Source organism: Nomascus leucogenys, chromosome 20, assembly GCF_006542625.1.
Source record: "Nomascus leucogenys isolate Asia chromosome 20, Asia_NLE_v1, whole genome shotgun sequence".
Classification (NCBI taxonomy): Eukaryota; Metazoa; Chordata; class Mammalia; order Primates; family Hylobatidae; genus Nomascus; species Nomascus leucogenys.
Genome location: NC_044400.1, coordinates 21,238,301 through 21,256,754, shown reverse-complemented (window position 1 = coordinate 21,256,754; position 18,454 = coordinate 21,238,301). Strand labels below are relative to the sequence as shown.

Here is an 18,454-nt window from a genome sequence, read left to right as displayed (position 1 = left end):
AATATAAGAGTGGCTCAACAAAAGAAAATCAATGTAACACAACATACAGTAGAAAAGGGAGGAAAACAAATGATCATCTCAATTTATTGATAAAATGTATTTGACAATATCCAACACTCCTTATAAAAATATTTTAAGAGCTAGAAATAAAAAGAATCTTCCTCAACAATCTAAAGAATCGTTATCTAAACAAGCCAAGACTACTCAATGAAGAAAGACTGAAAGATTTCCACCTGTGATGGAAAAAGATGAGAATATCCACTTTTACCATTGTTATCCAACATTGTACTGGAAATTCTAGCCAGAGTAACTAGACAAGAAAAAGAAATAAAAGATAGTCAATTTGGACATGAAGAAGTAAAACTATCTCTGTTCACACATGACATGATCCTCATACATTGAAAATCTCAAAGCATCTACAATACGCTACTAAAGCTAAAAGATGATTTCAGCAAAGTTGAAGAGTACAAGATCAACACTAAAAAATCAGTCATGTTTCTGTATACCAACAATGATCAGAAAAGAATATTAAGGTTCTATTTATGGTATCATACAGAAGAATAAACTAAATAGAAATGAATTTAACCAAGTATGAAAGACTTTCACACTATAAACTACAAAATGTTGATTTTTGTTTTATTTAAATTATTTCAAGAATGAAAAGACATTCCATATTTATGAGTTGGAACACTAATATTTCTTTTTTTATTATTATACTTTAAGTTTTAGGGTACATGTGCACAACGTGCAGGTTTGTTACATATGTATACATGTGCCATGTTGGTGTGCCGCACCCATTAACTCATCATTTAGCATTAGGTATATCTCCTAATGCTATCCCCCCCCTCACCCCACCCCACAACAGTCCCCAGTGTGTGATGTTCCCCTTCCTGTGTCCATGTGTTCTCATTGTTCAATTCCCACATATGAGTGAGAACATGTGGTGTTTGGTTTTTTGTCCTTATGATTGTTTGCTGAGAATGATGGTTTCCAGCTTCATCTATGTCCCTACAAAGGACATGAATTCATCCTTTTTTATGGCTGCATAGTATTCCATGGTGTATATGTGCCACATTTTCTTAATCCAGTCTATCATTGTTGGACATTTGGGTTGGTTCCAAGTCTTTGCTATCGTGAATAGTGCCACAATAAACATACGTGTGCATGTGTCTTTATAGCAGCATGATTTATAATCCTTTGGGTATATACCCAGTAATGGGATGGCAGGGTCAAATGGGATTTCCAGTTCTAGATCCCTGAGGAATCGCCACACTGTCTTCCACAATGGTTGAACTAGTTTACAGTCCCACCAACAGTGTAAAAGTGTTCCTATTTCTCCACATCCTCTCCAGCACCTGTTGTTTCCTGACTTTTTAATGATCGCCATTCTAACTGGTATGAGATGGTGTCTCATTATGATTTTGATTTGCACATCTCTGATGGCCAGTGATGGTGAGCATTTTTTCATGTGTCTGTTGGCTGCATAAATGTCTTCTTTTGAGAACTGTCTGTTCATATCCTTTGCCCACTTTTTGATGGGGTTGTTTATTTTTTTCTTGTAAATGTGTTTGAGTTCATTATATATTCTGGATATTAGCCCTTTGTCAGATCAGTAGGTTGCAAAAATTTTCTCCCATTCTGTAGGTTGCCTGTTCACTCTGATGGTGGTTTCTTTTGCTGTGCAGAAGCTCTTTAGTTTGGGTAGATGCCATTTGTCAATTTTGGCTTTTGTTGCCATTGCTTTTGGTGTTTCAGACATGAAGTCCTTGCCCATGCCTATGTCGTGAATGGTATTGCCTAGGTTTTCTTCTAGGGTTTTTATGGTTTTAGGTCTGATATGTTAAGTCTTTAATCCATCTTGAATTAATTTTTGTATAAGGTGTAAGGAGGGATCCAGTTTCAGCTTTCTACATATGGCTAGCCAGTTTTCCCAGCACCATTTATTAAATAGGGAATCCTTTCCCCATTTCTTGTTTTTGTCAGGTTTGTCAAAGATCAGATAGTTGTAGATATGTGGCGTTATTTCTGAGGGCTCTGTTCTGTTCCATTGGTCTATATCTCTGTTTTGGTACCAGTACCATGCTGTTTTGGTTACCGTAGCCTTGTAGTATAGTTTGAAGTCAGGTAGCATGATGCCTCCAGCTTTGTTCTTTTGGCTTAGGATTGACTTGGTGATGCAGGCTCTTTTTTGGTTCCATATGAACTTTAAAGTAGTTTTTTCCAATTCTGTGAAGAAAGTCATTGGTAGCTTGATGGGGATGGCATTGAATCTATAAATTACCTTGAGCAGTATGGCTATTTTCATGATATTGATTCTTCCTACCCATGAGCATGGAATGTTCTTCCATTTGTTTGTATCCTCTTTTATTTCATTGAGCAGTGGTTTGTAGTTCTCCTTGAAGAGGTCCTTCACATCCCTTGTAAGTTGGATTCCTGGTTATTTTATTCTCTTTGAAGCAATTGTGAATGGGAGTTCACTCATGATTTGGCTCTCTGTCTGTTATTGGGTATAAGAATGCTTGTGATTTTTGTACATTGATTTTGTATCCTGAGACTTTGCTGAAGTTGCTTATCATCTGAAGGAGATTTTGGGCACTAATATTTCTAAGATGGTAATATTGCCTAAAGCAAATACAGACTCAATGCAATTACTATTAAAATCCCAACTGGCTTTCTTGCAGAAATTAAAAAGCTAATTCTCAAATTTATATGGAACTGTGATGGGCTCTTCATAGCAAAGCAATATATATATATATTTTTAAAGTGTAACAGTCACACTTGCAGATTGCAAACAATTCCACACAGCTGCAGTAATCCAAACAATGCAGTACCAGCATGAGGATAGATATAGAGATGAATGAAGTAAAAGTATAAGCCCAGAAATAACCCATATATCTATAACCAAAAACAGTCACCAAGAGTCGCACTATCATAATTGGGAAAGAATGGTCTCTTCAATAAATGGTGCTGGGTGAAATGGTTATTCACATGCAAAAATTAAAGCTAGACTCCCTAACTCACACCATATAAAAAATTAACTCAAAATGGGTCAATGACCCATGTAGATAAACTAAAGCCATAAACTCATTTAAAAAAATAAAAGATCTTTGTGACCTTGGATTCAGCAATGTATTCTTAGGTAAGACATCAAAGCATAAGCAATGAAAGAATAGGTAAGTGAAGAACTTTGTGCACCAAATGAAACTATTATGAAAGTAAAGAGACAACCTACATTATAGAAGAAAGTATATGAAAATATGTTTCTGACAAGACATTAATATCCGGAATAAAGAACTCCTACAACTCACTATCAGTAAAACCAGCAAGTCGCTTAAAATGGGCAACAGGCTTAAATAGACGTATCTTTAAAGAATATATATAAATGGCCAATAAACACATAAGAAGATACTCAGTCAACATAGTTAATTATTAGGGAAATGCAAATTAAAACCAAATGAGATACTACTTGAATGCCCATAACTGAAAAAAAAAAAAAAGAAACAAAGAAAAGAACAAGTGTTTCTAAGGATTTGGAGAAACTGGAACACACGAATATTTCTGTTGGGAATGTAAGATGGTTCAGCTGCTGTGGCAAATAGTTCTTCTGACATCTAAACAGAAATTACCATATGATCTAGCAATTCCAATCCTAGGTATATAACCCCAAAAACTAAAAACACGGACTCAGACAAATACACACAGGTTCACAGTAGCACAATCTGTGGAACATGCATACAATGGATTGCTATGAGCCATAAAAAGGAATGAAGCACTGTTACAAGTGACTTGGTGGATGAACTTCTAAAACATGCAAAGTGAAAGACATTAGACACTAAAGGTCACATATTATTTGATTCCATTTATGTGAAATATCTAGAAAAAGTAAATCTTCAGAGAACAGAAGTAGACTGGTGATTGCCAGGGGATGAGGGAGGTGGGATATGAGGAGCAACTGCTTAATGGGTAGTTTCCTTTTAGGATGATGATTATGTTTTGGAACTAAATAGAAGACTCTTTTGGACAGTGTCATGCTCTCTTGCCCAGGCTGGAGTGCAGTGGCATGATTATGGCTCACTACAGCCTCAACTTCCCATTCTCAAGCAATCCTCCTGCCTTCTGAGTAGCATGTGCCAACAAACCTGGCTAATTGTTTTAAAAAACTTTTAGTTGAGATGGGGTCTCACTATGTGGCCCAGGATGGTTTTGAAGTCCTAGGCTCAAGTGATACTCCTGCCTTGGCCTCCCCAAGTGCTGGGATTACAGGCATGAGCCACCAAACCCCACCATAACTCTCTATTTTATGGAAACCTGACTTCTCAGAGACCAGGCTATCTAATCATACATTAGAGGCCAGAATATCACATTTCTAAATTAAATTTCTATTAGGAAGAAGAAATAAAATACATGACAAAATATTAAAGTTGTATAATGACACATAATTTTATATAATGTGGTTTGGGATAGAAAATGTGAACTTATATTTTATCATGGGTATTTGAAGTTCTGAAAAATCATGAAACCAGAAATAAAAATACATACAGAATTTACACTTACAATTTTCAACTTCCCACTTCTATCACTGCCTCCCTTTCTGCCCCTTGTCCAAATTTTTACACCTCCATCCTCAGCTGAATTCTTTCTCTGCTATGCCTTCCCTTTTAGAAATACATAGAATTACTTCACTAATTACAAAAATCATGGGAAATAATAAAGGGGAAATTTATTTTTCTAAAATATTTTTTTGCCCCTATCTTCCATGGGTGCAAGAATATGTCTTAACTTATATTACAAGGATTATGACACACGTAAAAGCTAAAAGGGCCTGAGATAGCAATCCAGCATCTCTGCCTTCTAGTTGTGTGAAATTAGTCAATTTACTTCAACTTGTAAGACTCAAATGAATACTCTAGAATGTAAATAAATGAATAGTATCTATGCAATATTAGTGATGCGAGAAAAAATAAAATAGCACATATAAAGCACTTAGTACAACCTCTGGCAAGAAGAAGATACACATAAAGGTTAATAGGTTCTCTTCTGACTCTTGTAAAACTAAACACATTATAATGTAAACCAAATTCATCATTTATCTGACTGGACACTCTAACATTATGAGAGTAACTAAGGGAATCAAATATGGCTTAAATATAGAAATGAAACTATAAAGGAAAGACAAAAAAATGTAACTGTTTTTATTTCATTAATGCCAGAGGAAATTATTTTTTATTCAACATCAGAGATAAATCTATTTAAAAAAGCAACAACAATCTGTATTATCCAGGGGGAAACTGTTAGAGTCTGTCATTGTTATGCCTGGGTAATGCTACATTGAAATCCCTGTTCAATCTGTGCTGTTCTTGAAAAAAAACAAGCAGAGACACATTAGATTATACATATCAATACAACACATCTCCTGCTTTAATTCAACAAAATAAACAATTTGCATCTTGATTGATGCCGATGTTTACAAATAGTGCAAATCTAAAAATCTGGTAAAACATTATTTTCCCCTCATAATGCATAATGGGGATAGTTTAATCATTGCTTTGATATTTGAAACACAGGTCAGGTGCTTAAATGACACCTATTAAATTACAGATGCCGAGATATTGTTTGCAATATAGTACAACATAACATTTTAACTAACTATAACCAGAAGCTGTCATTTTGTTGGAGCAAAATAGTAACTAGAATGAATTCACTTTGAGTTTTTGCTAACAGCAACAGATCAGCTGTCATCAGTCCAATAAAGTCCTTAATTTTATTAAATGCTTTCTAGGAAATGAGTTTTACGTGTGTGTGTGTGTGTGTGTGTGTGCAGGAATATGAATCTTTTTAAAGCCCTCTTTCAAAGGGTCAAATCTTTTTTTTTAATCTATTGTCTTAACAATAGGAACAGAGAGAATTCTTTACCTCAACATCACATTTGTGGGCACGTAGCAAGGCTAGGAGATGAATCCAAGTCAGTCTAATACCAAGGTCAATTTAATCACTCTATCTACTATACTTTCTCCACAAACTAGCTGCTGAAGTCATCCAAATCTGTTGGCCTTAGCTGTGTTATGTAGAAAACTGCTCTACTTCCTTTAAACTGCTGTGTCATGAGGGTTAAGTGAGTTGATTGTGTGCAGTGTACATGTAAGTTGATGTAACAAAGACATAATTCCTTAAAAGCTGTCTTCTAGTTTTTGGTTTCTTTTGTTGATTTTTCTGAATAGGGCTGCCTATGTTTCTCTAGTTTCCTTCACTTCCTTAATTCTGTTTTGACTCAAATGAACTAATTGAGCATAGCTTCATGGATGTAACCCATATCTGATATTAAAGACTTATCTAACCATCAACATCACTGTGGGAGTATCAACCTGGGTAAGTTATTACCCAACATGGCATATGAAATTAGTTTACAATTCCTAATCTTATAGATACTTCTAGAAGTGAAAATAAAGACATCTCTATTGTGGAACCGAAAAATTACTATTAAATTCTTGTTTAACTGAGATCAAGCAGAGCTCTCATGATTCCTACATCAATGCTTGGTTTCATTTATACTCTGATAAACCTACAAAGACCATCCACTGTGCACACCTAAAAAGTGTACTAAAGGAATGAATCCCACTATTGTAACAGAGGGTAATGGGAAGTTTCCAAAAGAAACAAGAGCTAGAGCTAACAATGAAGACCACATTTTGGTGCTTTCTCGTTTTATCCTTAGTCAACCATGACAGATAATCAGTGTGGTGACCCTGTCTTGGCATTGACTGATTACAGACACAGTCAAAGGGCAACAGGTCATTGTTGCTGAAGAATTGTGGAGTATACACAGTTCTCAGGTGGCTATTTCAATATGGCAGATGGATTAAAGAGCATGATGACTATCCCCTATATCAACTGCATTCTGACTCACAAAACATGCACCTTTGTTCTTAAAACAGGCCAAAATTGGCAATTGTATTCTGCACAAAATGTTCTCCCAAGTATATTCCTTCTCATTCTACATATTAAATGTAAAAAGATTGCAAAGTAGATGCGTACCTTCACTAGACTGATTTCTACAACTTTAAGCATGAATGTACACTCATATATTTGTAGAGTATAATTATTGATCTTATAGTTAACATATTCTCAAAATAAATGTGGATAAACTCCTTTTCTTTAAACAAACTCAATAGAAAAAATAATGTAGGCTTCATCAATGCATCTGAATAAGTCCACCCTGTAATTAAAAAAATGGAATGAGTAATTTGTTCCTTTCAGAAATACTTACAAAATGAAATACTTGAACAGCCTATTCTTCAAAAATAGGTAGGACTTCCCTTCACAAGGCAAGGAAGAGTCTGATAATTTTAGAAATTAAGGCACATGTGTCAAACTACTTCTGTAATAAAATTTGCAATCAAACCGAAATTACAATGAACATGTGTTTCTCTGGTTATAGGCTTGCATTCCTTAGCACTTACCTGCAAATTGTTGTGCTATTTTGAGTAAAACAGTTTCTAAAACATTTCTTTGACTAAATAACTTTTTGTATGCTTTCATCTTTAAAAACAACCCACTAAATATATTTTCATGGTAGAAAAATCTTAGTGAAAGAGCCCACCATATTTCATCTGTTGCTGTATTTGTCACTAAACAAGGCATTATTATCATTGGTAGTTGTTATTAATATATTAGATAATAGACAGAGTTATAATACACTTCAAGAGATCACCTCACATTCTGGCAAACCAAAGATGTCCTTTTCTTCAATGAAACACTGAAGCCATAGAAGTAAGTGACTAGCCCAGGGTTATATAATTATAAAAGCTGTATGAATTTATGACTGCCACTCTTTTTTGTTTTTTGAGACGGAGTCTCGCTCTGTCACCAGGCTGAAGTGCAGTGGTGCGATCTGGGCTCACTGCAACCTCTGACTCCCAGGTTCAAGCAATTCTCCTGCCTCAGCCTCCTGAGTAGCTGGGACTACAGGTGCATGCCACCATGCCCAGCTCATTTTTTGTATTTTTAGTAGATATGGGGTTTCACCATGTTGGCCAGGATGGTCTCGAACTCCAGATCTTGTGATCCTCCCACCTCGGCCTCCCAAAGTGCTGAGATTATAGGCATGAGCCATCGCGTCCAGCCTGACTGCCACTCTTATTGGAAGAGTTGTTCTAGAGGCAGGCCTTGTCCTAAAAGGCCCAGTGTCTTGCTGAAATTCCACAATCAGAAACTTCCCCTCCTGACACAGATTCCTCTACTTGGTTGAAAGTTTCCACCTGCTTGACTGGTTTTACTTAGAAAGCTAGGCCTTGAGAACATATTGGTGGACAGAGGGAAGATCAGAAGGATGATGCTGTATGTTGAATTTCCAGCTGGAGGTTTTCTTTGTGGCTCTGTTTTAGCACAGCTGAGAGAACTCAAGCCTGAGGGTTAGAAGAGAAAGGCTTGGTGCAGTTGGAGCACTGCAGCCTGACCACAGACATACACAGCCGCAGACACATGCAAAATCAAGAGTGTACATGGCCTTGATGGATATTCTTGTTCTCACCCCAAAAGTTAAACAAACTCAGATATTTTTCCTGTCTCATGAGAGAGGCAAGCCTAGATAATTTCTAAAAGTGCTTCCAGGCTGAAGACTCAAGTCTTCAGCTGCAAACTATTAGTCTTCTGGCCTTATATATTACTCTGACATGTTTGGGTTGAGCCCACCATAAAGGCCATGTGACTACACTGCCATTTTGCTGGGTCATAACTCAAATTTCTAACCACTAGTTGTTACACTTGCCCACTTGATCAATTTACATAATCTTCTAGGCACTTGATGGCATTGAGTTTTCATAAAGTATAGAACACTCTCTGTATAAAGTAGGGTGTCTGCTTCCTATAGCAATACCTTTTCCACTCCAGCATAATTATTTTCCTTTTTATTTTAGAATGTCCCTACCAATAATAATAGTGAAATCCAAAGACATTTGAACATGTAGTATGTGAAATGCACTTGGTAAACTGTAAATCTAAATAATAATTGTGGGCTGGGTGTGGTGGCTCATGATTGTAATCCCAGCACTTTGGGAGGCCTAGGCAAGAGAATTGCTTGAGACCAGGAGTTCGAGACCAGCCTGGACAACACAGAGAGACCCTATCTCTATAAAAACAAGAATAAGAAATAACCAGGCGTGGTGGTCCCAGCTACTCAGGAGGCTGAGGTGGGAGGATCGCTTGAGCCTGGAAGTTCAAGACTGCAGTGAGCCATGATTGCACCACTGCAGTCCAGCCTGAGCAACAGAGCGATACCCCATCTTAAAACAAAATATAAATAAATAAATAAATAAATAAATAAAATACATGCCACTTCTATTTATATGATTAATATCATACGAAATTAAGTCTGGGTTGGGGGGCTGTGGTGTTCTAAATATGTGTATTTTCTAAATGTTTGTATTTATGTAACTGGGGATTGGAGGTGAAAGTTATAAAATAGTGAAAGTGCAGGGCCAACTACCACAGCACCTAGAATGTGGTAAGAACTCCATAATTACCTATGGGATGAATGAATGCATGAATAATTTGACCCCAGGTGACTAACTTCAGGTTAAATATTTTGTCCCTTTCCATTTGTCGTAACTGAAATTGAAGTCACAAAAGATGTATATTCCTGAGAGGTTTTATACCTTTTCTGGGAAATATTCTTTATATAACACTGCTTGTCATGGTTTCTGGTGGTCAATAAGTACTGAATAATAGCAATCATCAAAGGAATAGCAGCGGCAGTGCTAGGCACTATGCTAAATAAACTCTTGAATTACATTATCTCATTTTACCTCCATAATAACACTGCAATGTTGGCACTAAATATTATACCCATAATGCAGATGAGTAAAGTGAGAGACAAGGTTAAATAACTTGCCAAATTGCACAAAACTACTATATTACAGAGACAGAACTCAAACTCAGGTATGTCATGCTTGTTCTTGCTTTAATAAATGAATAAGTGCAGGACAAAATGAACTCAATTATGGTTCATCACTGTGGTTTTATACTGGGAAAAATTGAAAAGTTTTGAGCAGAAGTTTAATTTAGTGAATGGCTAACGCTATATGGTCTTTGTTGTATCAAACTCTCAAGGACACCAAATTATCACTATGGCCTCAGCGAGTAACAAGAAAACCTGAGAAAGTGAATCACTGGGCCAAGGATGCTAGAATCAGGATGAAAGAAAAAGAGTTCAAGAGAAATACACAGGGATTATGACATGAATACCTCCATCTGGCTAATAGCCATCAATAGAAGGCAGCAATATCGACTCATTCTTTTTTTATAATTATGTTAAACTTCTTATGTTTAAGTGAAACACCATGCTGAAACTCATCTTCCTGTAACAATGATTCTTGGCATTGTGCAGCAACTTAGAGCCATCACGTTGCTCAATTACATTGTATTGCAGATGTACAAATGAGGCAGTTAAGAAAAGGTTCCTGGGGAGAATGCCGGATAAGCCAACTTTTACCAGGGAATTTTTTCTTTCTTCCTTTCTAATTACCTTTCTCTCCTCCTTCCTCCCTACTACCTCCCTTAACTTCTTTCTCAACCTCTCCACATGTTAACTAACATCTAAAAACTGCATTTTTGGCAGTTTATATATTTCAAAGTCAATATTTTTGAAAGATGGTATACTTCACGAAGTCTCTCACTGGAACAATTGATACTGCCATTTGTATAATTAGTCACCAAAATTACTTGACTAAATGACTCTGAAAAACAGTTACTATTAATCGTATTTTGTACAACAGGAAATAAGTTCAATGTGTTTAAGGGGCTCATAAAATAACAAAACTAAGACAAACTTAAAGTGGAAATAAATAGCATTCAACAACAGGCTATAATTTTAAAATATCAGTTGATTTTTGGATTCATTCAATCCTATCCCCAAAATGACTATTTTTCATAACACTGTATCATATGTGGGCGTTCAGTCTTTGAGAAATACAGTCCGGTGGGTGGGTTGCAGCAACTGCCAAATGTATCTGGAAGACAACTGGGGGAGTTTAAAAGTGATCCCTTTATCTCTGCCTTCCTTATTAGTACCTACTAAAGAGTAATAAATCTCCTGGGTATTGAAATAGTCCCCAGAAAGAAGCACAATGAGAATTTCCATATTAGTATTAAACTTTAATCTGAAGAACACAGTCCAAAAATCATTGCAGGGGCAATTTGCAAAGGTTCTTTGGATAGGGTAGAAACTTAGAATGTAAAAACTTTAGGGAAAGAAGGAAAAAAAGGCCTAAGAAAGAGGTGTCCAAATTTAGAGGCTTAGATCACTCTCTTTTGATCTGATCTTTTTCCATCAAATCCTCTCTTTCCATTTCCATATAGTTGGGTTATCATCTATATATAGAAACTTCCAGATGCCACTCCCTCATCTTCAACCCACAATAAAAGTCAAATGTCTTCTTCATTTATCAAACTAACACATAGCAAGTCTGTAAGTGGCAATGGAGACCAAAATTCTCCTTGGCATTCTCAACTTATATATTTTACATTTTCAGCTTCCCCAAAATATCCTGCATGATATTTGAACTGCAGAATTACTGTGCCATTTGCAAAATGTCTGATTATGCTTCTTTTCCAAATTCCAACCCATGCTAATGTGCCCTAAGATACCACATATTGCTACCCTCTTAAAGCATTTGAATGTGAAATTATCATCCACAATACCATCATAAGAGAGGAATAAAGACAGATTACCTGGGGTTAAGAGGATGACTGACATAGTGATGAGTGAGCATACAACTAAAATCACCAGCAGAGCAATAGCAATTCCCTTCCAGTTTCTCTGTGGAGGGCTGTTACTTCCCAGTTCCTACCGAGATAGAAAAAAAAGTTTCATAATTATACATGCTCCAAGAGAAGTGTATTCATAAAGGAATGATTCAGTGCATGGCACAATCACAGTTTGAAAGCTGATTAGAATCCATTTCCTCTTCAGTAGTTCATTTAATTATTCAAAAGTGCACATATTATAAATGGCTATCTTTTGGGGGCCAATCTGATCTCTCTGTGAGATAAACCAGCAGAGTTTTATGCTTGCTGTCCAAAATGTAGATGGTGTAAAAATGCATTGACTGTAAATACCAGGATGAGAGCCAAAATACTCTGCAAAATAATTATGGAAATAGAGTGAGTCCGTTTACATGTATTCTTGCTACAATGGAACCTACAATAAAGATGTAAATGTTCTTGAAGCACTATGGGCTACTTTCTAACTGGATGGAGGAAAGATTAGAAATGGGAAAATCATTCAAAATGTCCCTCACTGCAGAGCAGCACACATTTGTTAACCAAACAGGTCTTTTTAAAACAGTTCTCCCACCACTCATAAAAACGAACAGGATTTAGTAACTAAATTAAATGAATCCTTCTATATCAGTGGTTAATGACACTCTCTTGCTGGGCAACATGCATGATATTGGCAAAAGGTATGGTTGATGGGGAAAATAAACTTGTACATCTCTCACGATGCATGTGGTAAAGCTATTCATTCCTCCACTGATCTGTGCTCTACTGTATTGACTAGATATGTGTGAGCATAATTCACCAAAGCAAAGTACAGACCACATTGATTTGAAATGAATGTCAGCTTTACTTTGCAATAAAGTTTATAAAACACTGAGCTTCTTGTTTTTTTTTTCTTCCTACTCTATTTCCCAACTGCTTTTCATCCTTTCTCAATACAGCCTCTTTATTCAGAAATAGCTAACTGATTTGGCGATAAATGAAACAAAACATGAAGGTATCCAGCTCACTACATGTGCACAAATCACCCAAGAAGCCATAGAGCAGCTTTGTTTTAAATAAATATAAACAGAATAGAAAACACTTAATAAATTGTACATGAGTTCCTGTGACTCACAGATTAAAACGTTGATGCTAATACTCATATAGTTATTTTGGTATTGAATTGTGCCATAAACCCATCAGATTTAAAGAACTAGACTCTAAATAAACACAAGAAGAAACCATGCATAGGAGGCATTTTGTTGTTTGTTGTTTTGCTTCTCAGATAAATCACTCTAAGTTAGTCTTTCATTCTGATAAACCAAATCCAGGAGAGATCAATTCCACTTTTTCTTAAATGACTTGCTCCACACCTCTTTTTCAAATAATGCTTATTATCCAACACTTCTATTCCTCTTGCACTTTAGGATTCTCATTCATATTTTCCACTTAAATCAATAGAGTGGGTCCCCCAAATTATCAGCTTTAGAGAAGTGATATAAAGACAGTCAATAGTTGTCTTGTGACCATAAACCCTTATCTGGAATGCAACGTTCCTGCAAGTTTCTAGGTGAGTTTCTTTGTCAGAATGTGTGTGCTGTGATGATTGGTGATTCTCTATAATAATGCCCTACTTCAAGGCTACTCAGAAGGTAGGGTGACAGAACGAGAGAGGCTGCTGCTGTAAATCAAAACCTACAGTGGTCTGAAAGTTGGGAAACACTCATCTCAAGAACTGAGACAGTGAAAAAAAGGGCAGTAACCAACAGCGAGTGGGTATCTGGGCCAAGAACCATAAATACTTTCCTATTTATTAACTCTAAGGGAAGCAAGCACATATTATTTTCACAATGTAAGAAAAGGGAAAAAGAATAGAAATGTAGCAGTTATAACTGACTTTTCAATTCAGTAAAAGAATCAAGAAAAAATTATAAACTGAAATTTACTGATTATGATCTTGATATGCTATCACTCCAACTCATGACAAACTATTTGAGAAATGACTTTTGACTGTGTTTTTCAGTTTGTGACTATGATAAAACCATGTAATGTCTACCAGACATAATCTAACAAAGAGTAATAATAGCTTGTATATTTTATTATGTGTCTGGTATTGAAACATTTTAGATTTGCAATCTCACATAATCCTCAAAATAATCAGGTAAGATTAGTGTCATCTCCACAAATTTGTAGATAAGAAAATGGGATTTGAAGAGATTAGTAACATATCCTTTTATCACTAATAAGTAGAAGAGCTGGAGTTCTAGTTCATAAAATCTGATTATAAAGATCACACTTAAACACTATAATGCCACTTGTAAAGATAAATATTTCTAGAACAAGTACATTAAAGAATCAATAAATCAATAAGTTATTTGGACCCCTACATAACTGTATGTCAATATCTTTTATTTGGGAAAATTCACAGTAATATTTGGAATTCAGTAATGCTATCCTGAATTCAGTAATGTTTGCAAATAAATGTAGATTTTCCAAGTCACAACTGACTATGGAAGTCCACCATTTAAAAAGCGGTAAAACAAATTTGAGCGAGACATATTTTTCTGTTCATAAAGTGACGCACATAAGAATGTGTGGTTCCTCTGAAATGACTCATCAATGCTCAAGGCATATACAAGTCCCTATTGAGAACTGCTGACTTAATGAATGTAATATAATTCTCCCCTTTCCACCCACCTTATATTCTATTACCATTACATTTCTAAAGCATGGTGTTACTTACGTTACTTTTTTCTCCAAAGTTCTTTAACATCCCTACACTAGCTAAAGAATCAAACACAAATGTGTAAGTCTAGAAAAATAATTATCTATATCCACGCTCCCGTTTCCCCAGCCAGCACAATCTACTTTTGAGAAAGAATCTTGTATTTCATGCTGCTCTGATTTCCATTTCCTTACATTTGCCTCAGATGCTTCAACCTTCACATCACCATTCCATTCCTAATTCTGTTCCATCCAACCCCTTTCATATGCATCCAGTTATAGACACTGTCAGTCATTCAACATCCTGCTCTTCTCTTGGGGATTTCTCCTAGTTGTGCAAGCCAGATATGACTTTTCTTTCTCTGGAAAGAAAAATGCCTAAAATACACTGTATCAGTAAGTTTGAATCCAACTCTGCTGCTTGAGAGCTAGGAGACTGAAAACACACTTCTAAATTATTCTGAGCCTCAATATTTTTACCTGAACAACTGGAATAATAATGATAATTATTTTTAAATGTTGGAAGGATTAAAATAAAATAACTCATAAAAAACTCATACCTAAGTATACACTAAGAAAGTTTACACTAAGTGAACTGTTTGGAATGTTCTCCCTCAATATACCTGCACTCTTTCTCATCATTCATAATATCATGAATGAATGACATCATCATCATCATAATGATGATGGTGAATGGTAGTGACAGTGTTGCTTAAAACCATGCATAAAGATCCATCATATCCCTGTTGGGTTTAAAGTTATTAACTCCTTCATGTAAGAATCACATCTTAGAAAATTTTATTTTTTTTAATTTAAGAAAATGTTTTTAGAGAGAGGGTCTTGCTCTGTCACCCAGGCTGGAGTCCCGTGGCACAATCACAGCTCACTGAAACCTCAAACTCCTGGGCTCAAGTGATCTTCCTGCCTATGCCTTCTGAGTAGCTAGGATGACAGGCATAGTGCCATCACACACAGTTAATTTTTTAAAATTAGTTTTTGTAAAGACAAGGTCTTCTATGTTGCACAGGCTGATCTCAAACTCCTGGTCTCAAGCAATCCTCCTGTGTCAGTAGCCCAAAGCTCTGGGATTAAAACCATAAGCCACTATACCCAGCCTTAGACAATTTTAGATTCCTTACGTCAGTTAACAATCTCTTGCTCTCTTAATAGGTGCCTGGAGAGTAATTGGCCAGTTAATTAAGTGGTGGTGAAAGTGACCCTGATTGACTTTGTTTTTGATGACTTTCTACCACCCAACATCTGAAAGCAATCAATTGCACATGCCAGACCAACAGAACAGGTATGATCCTGGGCAGCAGCCTTAGACAAGGAACATGTTAGGAATTTGCAACATGATCATCTGGATGCTTTGGCCACAGAACAAAGTGCATGTTAGATTATGATATCACAAGAAGGGGGTCTAGAAACTTAGGGGCAAACATTAAATGATCCATATATGGTGCTACTTTTGTAAATGAGCCCTCCAGTGGATGGATGCATCAGTTGAAATGCTTGTGTTCAATGTCAGATCATATTAAATATTGTGATTGCCTAGAGACACGTTAGTGCTACAGTCCAAACTAAACTGAGTCTGTAACCTAACTATTTACATTATATCTACCACCAACAAATTACTCATCTTCCTTCAGAGAACAGTTTAGCTTACAAGACAAGGCTTACCATTATAAAGATAATTTATCTAAGTCCAAATTCATTTTTTATTTGTTTAGGTGCAAGGAGAAAAATGCTGGGAATAATAAGTAAGAAAAATGCAAGGGTTAGACACCATTTTATTTGGCAAAATAAAGAAAAAATCTTAACCAGCACATGTGCTTTTCTTCATAAGGAAGTAAAGGATATCAAAATTTGTTTTTTTAAAAAATAGTATTCCATTTGTACTTTCCTTTGGAAAACGCCAATGTATTTATCTGCCATATGTACTCTAAAGAGAAATATAATCTATCTATATTGAAATAGTCTAAAAACCATGACATTTAGAGAAAATACAAGGAAAAATCATTGAGATATTGAAATTATATATCTAGATTGAATGTGGGTGTGTTTTAACAAAAATAGATTTTCTCCAACCACTTGACTACTTTCTAAGAAGCACAAGGAAGGTTCTTTAAAATATCTGTATTTCTGTTTGAAAAGATGCACTTAGGTTTTTTAGCCCTAGATCATTAACATTTTTTACATGATTCTTAGTGTCATTCTTAACACAATCACATCAATCACTCAAAAACTATTCATTTTTCTTTTATCCCTTCCCTATATTTACTTGTTTCAATATGTCCTCACATAGAATCTTAATGTTTTCTCAAAGAAGTTCAATAAAGTTCTTCAAAATAAAAAAAAAATGGGGTGTCCTCTTCCATCAGTTCATGTTCTGTTAAATAGCTCAAAAATTTGAATTGTCTTTTACTTATTTTATTTTACTGATGGTGTTTATATTTTCAACTGTAAGTAATGTCAAATATGGAAAGGTTTGAAATAGTCCAAAGACATTTATACTGAATAATCTTAAAATATCCTAAAGGAAGTTAAAATATTTTAAAAGTTTCTATATTGTCTCATGATATTAAAGAAATGGCATTTAAGAGTTAAAACTTTAAACGATACCTGGAATAAACTCCATCTTAAAGAAACATGCTCTTACAACACACCTAAGAAATGTTTAGCCAGCTCTGGCTTGAAAAGCCTTGAGATATTGAAATTCAATTTAAATTTCCTTTAAATAATACCATTTATCATTTAACAAAATGTACTGGAGTGTGTTAAGGTTTGGGATACCACACAAGATGAAGCTGGGAATACAAATTAAAATAAGACCTGTTCCCACTGAGCATAAAGTCTGAAGAAGAATTTTCTAGGCAACAATAGAATACAAGGTTAAATAAATAAAGGTAAAAGAGTAAATCATACAATTTTGCTATGAGAAATAAAGAAGGAAATTATTAATTTTCTTATATTGATATAAAACATTCACTATGCATATTCAATCAACATCCTATAAAAAAGGTGCTGGATATGCTAGGATCACGTAACTATATAAAATCTGGAATGAAAAAGGAATCAGAGGAGTTTTTTTTAAAGTAAGTAGAAAATGTGTATTAAAATACACATGTAGCTATTTGGAAATGTCCACAAAGTACGCATTTTTTCCTTCTGGAAAAAATAATTGACAACATTTACAAGCGATAATAGATTAATAAGCATAAAAGGAACTGAGATAATTTTCAAGGAGTTTCCAAAAGAAGCAGGCAGAATCTGATTTTGCCTCCAAGAAACACTATTTAAAATATTTTATAACATACTGAAGTCAGAAAAAAATTCTAAATTTTTATTAAGTTCATGTTGTCTGAATAGTACGTCTGAAAAAATACCACAAAAAGAAAATTTAAATTCAATTTAAAGAAATAAATGCAATTATACTAAATAAAACTTTAGTCAATTGAATGTAAGAGTTTAGTATAAATAAAAAATATTATGAACTATTGTCTAGTATTAAGAGAAACAGTCATGGTTTCCTATGAGACATCAGTTAAGAATATCAATACAGAAAATATAATCATAGAGATCATTTCTCATATTTAATTTGCACTTAATACTTATTCTGCCTACTGCTTCTTAAAATTGCTCATTGTTCTCATGCCATTCACAGTTTCCTCATTTATCCTTCTTCTATGATTGGAGGACTCTATGCTAAGTAAAGTACTGTGTTTATAACTAATTACAAGTTACACATTTTTCAAAATTATGCTCTTTATAGGTTTATGCTGTTGACCTACATAAGGCTAAATATGCTAAATCATATTGAAATCTGAGCTATGGACCAAAGGCATCAACATCAGCTGGAAGCTTGTTAGAAATGTCAAGCAAATGTCTTTTGTTGCTCTTTTTTGTTTGTTTGTTTTATTTTGATTTGGGATTGTTTTTCTTGTTTTTGTTTTTGAGACAGATTCCTGCTCTGGCA

General features: G+C 35.1%; 1 protein-coding gene across 1 annotated transcript in view; it reads right to left on the bottom strand.

Moving 5' to 3' along the window:
• The window catches only part of DPP10 (dipeptidyl peptidase like 10), a 731,390-nt gene that overhangs the window by 566,271 nt on the left and 146,665 nt on the right, over window positions 1–18,454 (bottom strand). Inside the window, exon 2 of the mRNA XM_003275193.3 lies at window positions 11,725–11,839. Within this exon, the coding sequence (XP_003275241.1) occupies window positions 11,725–11,839 (115 nt within the window). The remainder of the gene's footprint in view (window positions 1–11,724; window positions 11,840–18,454) is intronic.